General features: G+C 58.4%; 1 protein-coding gene across 1 annotated transcript; it reads left to right on the top strand.

The window, feature by feature from the left end:
- The first annotated feature begins 1,172 nt into the window (after positions 1–1,172).
- Positions 1,173–8,890, top strand: SRM (spermidine synthase). Its single transcript, XM_046663407.1, has 8 exons — positions 1,173–2,580; positions 3,148–3,268; positions 3,710–3,802; positions 4,609–4,762; positions 5,364–5,447; positions 5,537–5,682; positions 5,768–5,890; positions 5,994–8,890. The coding sequence occupies exons 1-8, from the start codon at positions 2,414–2,416 to the stop codon at positions 6,012–6,014; spliced, it is 909 nt and encodes a 302-aa protein (XP_046519363.1). The 5' UTR covers positions 1,173–2,413; the 3' UTR covers positions 6,015–8,890.
- The last annotated feature ends 334 nt before the right edge of the window (positions 8,891–9,224 follow it).

Raw genomic sequence — 9,224 nt, forward strand, 5'->3', positions numbered from 1 at the left:
CTATGAGGCACTGATGCTTTACAGCTGAACTTTAAATGCACATTGGCCTGAATTCAGGGAAACAATTCATACTGTACCTTGGTTTTCTCCCTCCTGATTTTCCCCATCAGTTGTGAATTTACCAGGCTGTGTAGTGATGGCTACTTCCGGCAAAACCACAGTTTTGCCTCCTTGTGATCTGAAGTTGGGTGGCATTTCCGGGTTCATGGTCCCGTATATCTTGGGGACTTCTTTGCCTGTAATTTATACCGGGTCTCCATTTTCTCTGAACTTGGAAGGTTTGAGCCACTGCTATACATGCTAGCCTGGAGGTCCCACTTGCTCTTAGTGCTTGAGGTCAAGACCACAGTTTCAGCTTCGCCCCCTCTACAGAAGGGCCAGGGGTGTCATTCACGGTCCTTCTCATCTGAGGATGCTGTGCGGGAGCAGCCTTGTTCCACTTGCAAGAGGGCTAGGATGGACTTGACCCTCCCCTGTCCCTTCCATGCAGGGCCTTAGGAAAGCCAGGGCCCCTGTCTGGGCTCAGCTGTGCAGCACCTGGAAGAAAGTCAAGACAGCTGATTCCACGAGGTGCCTGGACAGGCATCCTAGCCTTCCACATTCCCTCAGCCTGTTATCCAGTGCTGCCAGCTACAGACACCATCTGTAGTCTCAAGGAGCTAAGTCTGGCTCAGGGTACACACAAGTGAACAGGCGATCACAACTCAGAGGCGTCAGTGTCTTGATGGAGGAAGCACAGGCTGTGATGATGCAAACTCCTCGACCCAAGTACAGGGTGAACCCAGTCAAGCCTGTAGTAACTGGACATACTGGTCGACTGCGTCTTACCTGCTTTGGCGCTCCTAGCCATTCTTCCACACCTTGGCTCATCTCCCCTTTAAAAGGAGCTTAGGAGCTGGTCCCATGGCCAAATGGTGAAGTTCGTGCGCTCTGCTGCAGCGGCCCAGGATTTCTCCACCTCGGATCCTGGGTGCAGACATGGCACCGCTCATCAAGCCATGCTGAGGTGGCATCCCACATGCCACAACTAGAAGGACCTGCAACTAAAAATATGCTGTGTACCAGGGGGGTTTGAGGGGGGGGGTAAAAATTTTTTTAAAAATCTAAAAAAAAAAGCAGCTTAAATTTCACCAAGGCACATGGTTGCTGTAAGGCTTGAGGCGTGCACTGGCTGATAAACATGACTGTGTTACTCATCTGGGGTTAAGAGACACAAAACGCGCTTCCTACCTCCAAGTGGAGGCTGCAAAGCATCAGTCAAGAAACAACCCCTGTCGTGTCACCAGCAGCTCATGCCAGTTTCATCTCCCTGCCTTGGCATGCGAAGAACTACACGTGTAGAGCAATTAGCATTTAATATTTGGTAATTAGCATGCTTAATATGATTCAGAGAAGTTACTTGACATTTTCGTAAAAACAGAAAGCACATTCTCGCCCTTCAAGGAGCAAGGCCCAGTTTGTCAAAAAACTGCATGCCAGTCTTTTTTGGTGCTGAATATGCATGTGTTGGCCTCTTCTGGGACACTGCTGGTAAATTTAGAAACTCGTTTAGAAGAGAACTCCTTCTTATTCAGCAGCCATAATACCCTCTTGGATCAGAGACTCTAAGCGAAAATGGCTAAACCGAGCTTCAGTCTCGGGGCTGTGATGGTCCTTTTCAAGTAAATGAAAACCTTCCGTGCGCCCCCGACAAACCACACACTGTTCAAGTCCAACAAGGAGCCAAATGTGGGGACGCGGCGAGAGATACAGTCTACCCCATCGCTCCAGCGCAACAACGTAACTCTTCGCCCGACAATGTAGCCGCCGGCTCCCGTTTCTCCAGCCCAAAGGCTCGAGCCGGCGTTCCGCACGTCCCACGCTCGGAAACTTCGCACCGAGGCCGAGACGTCAACTCAACTTTCCCGTCCCGAGTCGGGCACCCTTTCGCTCCCTCTCTGCGGCCCTCGGTGCCTCCCGGATCCCTGGGAGGGGGCAGGGGCGCTGGGGCTTCACCGCCCGGTCGGCGCGGGGTCGGACGAAGGACCCGGACCCCTTCCGCCGGCCCGCCCCGGAACCCACCCCGCGGCCGGAGCCCGGCCCCCCGGCCCAGGCCCCACGTGGCCCCTCGGAGCCGGCCGCACTACCCTGCTGCCGCCGACGGACGGCTGGGCCGGGCCACTGGGCGCCGCGCTGCCGGCCGGCGGCCAATGAGCGCGCTCGGAGCGTCGGCGGGGGCGGTGCCGCGGAGTCTCCGCCCACCCGCGCCCGCTTCACCATTGGAGGCTTTGGGTCCCGCCCCCGCCCGCAGGCACCGCCCCGCCGGTCGGATTAGGTTGAGGCGCGGGCGGCAGGCAGATCTGGTCCCGTTGTGCTGCGGCTCCGCGCGGCCTTCAGTCCCGGGCCCGCGCCTCGCGCTGCCGGTCCGCCCGCCATGGAGCCCGGCCCCGACGGCCCCGCCGCCCCCGGCCCCGCTGCCATCCGCGAGGGCTGGTTCCGCGAGACATGCAGCCTGTGGCCCGGCCAGGCCCTGTCCCTGCAGGTGGAGCAGCTGCTCCACCACCAGCGCTCGCGGTACCAGGATATCCTTGTCTTCCGCAGGTACCACCGCCGGCCCAGCCCCGCGCCCCCGCGACGGCTCTCAGCTCAGACCGCCCGCTGCCCACCCCCGCGCGAACCAGCCGGGGCTCCTACCCCGATCCCGGCCCAGACCACCCTCTTCCTGCTAGACCCCTGTCATGCGCCTTTTACCTCTGGACGCCCGCAGCTGTCTCTGCCCGTCCCTCCTCCTGCAAAACTGTCATAAGTTCTCATGAACTAGGCCTGTCACCTCCCTGGGTCCCCTCCCAGCCCTGCATCCTGTCTCCCTGCGCTGGGGGCCGGCATTTCGGGCGGTCCTCTTCGGCGGGGAGGGAGCCGGAGTCTGCGCCGACCCAACGCGCTCAGCTCCACGTGTCAGTCCGGGACACGTCAGAGCCGGGACCCCGAGTCCAACCCCAGCCCCCAGCCAGCGGGCCTGCCTGCCGATCCTCGCCACGTGTCACCTCCAGTACTCACCCCTGGAACCCCTGGGCAGGTTGGGGGAGATTCTTCTCACCTAGGGCGACTGGGGGAACGGTGCCCCGACCCCAGGGGAACCAGGTCCCTGACTGTCACTCCTGCCTGCAGTAAGAGCTACGGCAACGTGCTGGTGTTGGACGGTGTCATCCAGTGCACAGAGAGGGACGAGTTCTCCTACCAGGAGATGATAGCCAACCTGCCCCTCTGCAGCCACCCCAACCCACGCAAGGTACCTCGCTCCCCCTGAGATTCACCCTGAGCCTGGTGATAGGAAGCCCAGCCCTCGGTGTCCCACAGAACAGTTCTGGAGGCCCCAGATGTGCCTGGTGCTCAGCCCAGGTGCTTCCTAAGTGGTTGTCAGAGAAAGTGCTAGCAAGGACAAGGAGGGGTGGGGGAGCAGCCCATTTCACAAGGGGGTGAACGGCTGCAACAGTTCTGGCTGAGGCCTGAAGCTTAGGAGGGAGCAGCCCTGGGAGGCCTTTCCAGGAAAAGGGGACACCTGGTGCCAAGTTCCTGAGGCAGGAAAGTGTTTCTGAGAGTAGAAAATGAAGTAATGAGGCCTGTGGATCAGAGGAGTAGAGATACACACCCTTGTTCCAGATGGTTCTGCGTGAGTGCATCTGCCCAGTGCTGGCTGGGCCCTGCTCCTGACTGTGCCTCCCCCTCCCAGGTCCTGATCATCGGGGGCGGGGATGGGGGTGTCCTGCGGGAGGTGGTGAAGCATTCCTCCCTGGAGTCCGTGGTCCAGTGCGAGATTGACGAGGTGAGTGCCGGGAGTGTGGCCAGGATCTGGTTCCAGTTGCCATTCTGCCCTGAGTTGGCCCTGGACCCTTGGGCAAGTCGCTTAATATTTCTAGGCACACAGTAGGTGTGCCATGATGCCTGTTCTTAGTAAGGCTAAGAGCTGGTTTTTAATTCAAGTTTTAGGCATGGCCCAGGGCCTCCCAATCACTAGAGCATCTGCCCATTACACACGACATGCTTTTAATGAGCATCGACCGTGTGCAGACATTGCTCTAGGTGCTAGGGTACATGGTGCGTGGACGGGGCCAGTCCTGCCCCCTTGGACCCGATGGAGGAGACATCAGAGAGTGATCTGATGAAGGCATGACAGGGGCAGGGGGGTGAGAGGAAGAGGGGGAGAGTGGAGGCTGGTCAGGGCAGGCCTCCAGGAGAGGTGGGTTTGAGCTGAGGCCTGAACAGGAAGCAGCTGGCCACGCGGAGGCAGGCGAAGGTTCTCCTGGCCGAGGCTGGAATTACTACAACCCTCTGAAATAGCAAGACAGCCATTCGGATGGGCGGTTGGGCTAGGGGCTGGAACTGGGATGGTGGAGATGCCGCCGAGCAGCAGCGGGCAGGAGCCAGCCCTCCATGAGGAGCTGAGGGAAGGGGGAGGTACTGGAGTGCTCCCCATCTTACAGATGTGGGAACCGGGTATCCACAAACTGGATGGCTTGCCCGAGGTGACTGAGCTATGCGAGGGACTGCTGGGAGTGCCCCTCCACTCCGACTGCCTCCAGTGCCCCCAACCCCCATGGCCCAGCCTGGTCCCTCCCATCCCCTCCCCAGGATGTCATTCAAGTCTCTAAGAAGTTCCTGCCTGGCATGGCCATAGGCTACTCCAGCTCAAAGCTGACCCTACACGTGGGCGACGGCTTTGAGTTCATGAAACAGAACCAGGATGCCTTCGATGTCATCATCACTGACTCCTCAGACCCCATGGGTAAGCAGGGGATGGGCCCGGGCCCTCTGGCGGCCTCCAGTGCGAAGGCCAGCCTCCCTGTCTGTGCCCAGGCCTGACCGCAGGGTAGAGAACAGGGGCCCTGGACCTGGAGCTGCACTGTCCCTTCTCAGGTGCACTTTTCCCCATCAAATCTGACTATGCAGAGCAGGGGGACCAGGCTGCTGCCCAAAGTGCAGAAGGTAGTTGGGAACCTGGAAAGAGTGGGGCTCTGGCCTTGGCCCACTGAGGCCCCAGTTTCTTCTTCAGCCACTTCTCCGCTCTTGATAGACCAGTGTCAGGGCTGGGGTGGGATCGAGTCCCAAGGCAGGTTGGAAATTCCCCTAGTGCCGTGCCAATGAAAATGCCCCAGGAAGGGAGTTAAAACGTGGACCACCCTCAGATACTGGGGCAATGGGTCCCTGCACCCCTCAAAAGCACCCTTGGTGGGTTTCTGAATTCCACAGATCTGGGTTCAAATCCTTCGCAGCCATGTGGGTCTGTGTGGTGGGGTGACAGTGGCCCTTGCCCCCTCCAGTGCCAGGCTCAGGAGGCCTCAGCCAGCCTGTGTTCCTTATCCCTCACCCCTCCTGCCTCCCCACAGGCCCTGCTGAGAGTCTCTTCAAGGAGTCCTATTACCAGCTCATGAAGACGGCCCTCAAGGAGGACGGCATCCTCTGCTGCCAGGGTGAGCGGGCCTCCGCAGGCAGGAGGGTCCAGGCCGGGCGGGCAGGGCGGTGCCAGCTGCCCGATGCTGATGCTGCCGACCCTCCCCAGGCGAGTGCCAGTGGCTGCACCTGGACCTCATCAAGGAGATGCGGCAGTTCTGCAAGTCGCTCTTCCCCGTGGTGGACTACGCGTACTGCACCATCCCCACCTACCCGAGCGGCCAGATCGGCTTCATGCTGTGCAGCAAAAATCCGGTGAGCTCCTGGCTCTGTTGGGGATGGGAGGGAGGCAGATGGGCACAGAGAGCACTGTCCTGATGCCCCCTGCCCCCGTCCCCAGAACACCAACTTCCGGGAGCCCGTGCAGCAGCTGACGCAGAAGCAGGTGGAACAGATGCAGCTCAAGTACTACAACTCTGCCGTGCACCAGGCGGCCTTTGTGCTGCCCGAGTTTGCCCGCAAGGTGAGTGCCTAGGGGCCAGGACAGCGGGCCAGGGCTCCCTGAGGGGCCACCTCGGCCCCCTCACTACCTAGCGTCCTACTGACGAGGCCTCATGTCCCACCAGGCCCTGAATGATGTGAGCTGAGCCCACGCACCGCTGCCGCCGCTGCCTGGGACCTGGGGCCCCGGAGCCCCCAAGGCGCCTGGGCCCCGCCAGCCCTGGACAAGACCCCCGCCAGCGTGTCCACCAACTGAGTGTTACAGGCCCCGGAGTGCTGCCTGGCCTGCCCTGCTGGGCGGACTGTCTGTCTCCTCCTCTCTGTGTGGCGTTCAGCCTCCAGCCTGTACCGGCTGTGTACAGCTCCGCCTCCACCTGTCGCCCCTCACTCACCAAACACGTGTATTTATAACTAAGTTCTGAATCGTGTGTCCCCAGACCTTGAATGAGCCCAGGCAGAGGCTCCATCAGCCATTATTGGGCGCTTCGTGTGCCAGCTCTGAGCTGGCCCTGGTTCTGGCCTCCGAGTGTCTGTCACATGTCTGAATACGCAGGCCAGGCCCTTGACCTCTGCCATCAAGGAACACGACAGTCATCAAACTGGACCCAAATCTGTCCCAAGAAGCTGCCTTAGCATTCCTTCACCAAGGTCCCACAGGCCAGCGCTGAAAGACCCCTGGGGCCAGGGCTGTACAGTTGACAAGATCATGGTGGGGCCACCCCAGGGCTTTGCTTGTCCTGAGGCTGCCCTGCAGCCTTCTTGGAAGAATGTGGGTCGTGCAGGATTGTCTGGCCCCATCCTGGGGTGGATGCTAGAGGTGCCCGGATGCTGGCTGGGGCTTGGTCAGTGTCCATTCCTTGGGCCTGTTTAAGCGCATCAGGTGTGCTGACTTGGCTCAGGATTCAGACCTGAGTTCTAATCCTGCCTGTCCCCATCATGGGTGCCCTCTGGTAAATTCCTAGAAGCTCCCCTCCAGTGTTGGGAGGCTGAGAAAGCAGGTGTGAGTGGCCACACCGGGTATCTGGGCACAGGACTGTCCCCTCTCCAAGGTGCTGAACCTCCAGCCTGTGCCTGCCCACTCCCAACCACCAGGACTGAGGCTCTGGTGGGAAGGGAGCCAGCACAACAGGGTACAATGAGGGAGGGGGCCTCTAGCCCACTCCTGTCTCTGGATCTGCAGGAAAGGGCCCTCCCTGAAACAGCCGGAGTCCCCAATCCCTTTCCCCCTGGGCAGAGCGCACTCAGGATGTTTGGGTTCCCCTGGGAGGCTGGTGGCAGGGAGGGAGACAAGGGAGTGGTTCCAGCTTGGGGGGCGGGGGGGGGTGGTGCTAAAACATCCCCACACACCCTGCCCCTACCCTTGGCGGCCACCTTGGACCCCACTCAGCAGGGGCTGGGACTGCAGTCATCACGGGGGGGGTGGGGGGAGCAAGCGGCCAGCTGTGCAGCCAGCTCCTTGAGTGACCCCAGGCCAGCCAGTCACACTCCGGGCTCCATGCAGCCCACCCCCACCCCTATGAACTTGGACTCAGCATCTGACACTTAACCCCAGTGAGCAGGTCTGACCCCAGCCCCCCAGCTCTGGGACAGTCTTAAACTCAGGCTTGGGAGTGGGCATTGGCCCCACTCACAGAAAGGCCAGGTGGAGCCAGGACTTCTCTGGGCTGCAGGGTGGTGTTAGTGAAAGGAAGACCAGCAATGGCTAGTTATGGAGTGCTGACCCACCACGCCTTAATTCCTCTAGCCTTCACAACCCTTTCTGAGGAAGGTATTAACTGCACAGGAAGGTTAGCTGACATGCCCAGGGCCACACAGCTAGTAAGCAGGTGGTGGAGGACACACAAGGCAGCTGGCCTGAGGGCCACTCCACTCTGCTTTCCCCCGTCTGCCTCTGCAGCTCAGCCTGAGCAGCCTGGGGCTCCGCTCTCAGGGTCCCTCCCCACAGCCGTCTTCCTGACCAAGCTCCGGGAAGGTCCATTGCCAGGGTGACCCAGGAATGACCCTGGCAGGGAAGGTTGGCACGGGGAGGGGGAGTTCCAGCTCCGAGGGCTCTAGGCCTGGGTCTGAATCTCACCTCTGCCTCCCGTTAGCTCTGTGGCTTGAGCCACTCACAACTCCTGATTTGGTTCCCCAGCCTGTAGAATGGGGGCGGTGGTCCTTGCCTGTTTCGGGCTTCGTTACAAAGCATCCGTCACACAGGACTCACTGAGCTAGTGGAAGCCAGGCTGGCCTCAGGGCAGAGGCAGAAGGGGAGCAGAGGGCCCAAGTTGCAGAAACAGCTGGGCCATTTGCCTGACTTGGACCCCCACTTACCCAACATTTAGTGAATTCTGTACGAGGTACACGTCTTGAAGGGGGTGTCCATTAAGGATGAGCACTGAACCCCACATCTGGGTGGACATGATGTCGACACAGACTGATGCGCTGAAGCGGAAGCAGGGTGTTTGGCGAGGACATGGCCTGACGCCCCCAAAGTCCCAGAACCTGGAGAGGTCCACGACCAGGCCCAGTTTGTGGCATGGAGAATAAAATCAATCCAGTCTAGAATTTGGACATTTAGTTATTTATCAAAATTAGCCCTGCCCCCAGGTTAAGGATTCACATAGTTCCACGTGATTGTTAGAAGAAAAACAGCCGCCCTCCTGTAGCCACTTTTCCCCTCCCCAGAGGCGGCCACATGTGCCTCTTTGCTGATTATTTTGGTGTTTACCTTCGTGTCTCCAAATAAGGTGCTTGTGTTCCTGCTGTGCAGCTTGTCAGCTCTGGTCATAATCTGGGGATTTTCCGCTACAGAAGGTGAGAATTTAGCTCTTTCCTTCCCTGTCCCAACCACGCTCTCAACCATTCAGTGGTAATCTTGGTTGGCTCAGTTCTCAGCGTTGGCACCGTGACAGCTCAGTGAATGTCGTTCACAGACAAGACGGGAAAACTAACTTCTCATCTCCTACACACCTTCTGTTTTCCCTGGAGGTTTTTTTGTTTGCTTAATTTTCAATAAATTTATTACTAATTTAGCCCCAAACTTTTTACCAAGTCTCTGAAGCTCGTCTTAAGGATCTTTGGACTCAACACACTCCCTAAGGGACTGGAAAAGATGCTAATCAATTAATTTTTTATTATGAGATCCTAGTATTTTACTTAGCCCCGTTATAATTTATAATTAATTCATGGTTATGTTTAGTGGAATATTCAGTAACAGGAAATATTAATACATATAACTGCATTTCTTTATTATGATTTGTACCATAATGTATATAACACTTTTTTTTTTTTTGAGGACAATTAGCCCTGAGTTAACATCTGCTGCCAATCCTCCTCTTCTTGCTGAGGAAGACTGGCCCTGAGCTAACATCCGT

The sequence above is a fragment of the Equus quagga genome, chromosome 5, assembly GCF_021613505.1.
Source record: "Equus quagga isolate Etosha38 chromosome 5, UCLA_HA_Equagga_1.0, whole genome shotgun sequence".
NCBI lineage: Eukaryota > Metazoa > Chordata > Mammalia > Perissodactyla > Equidae > Equus > Equus quagga.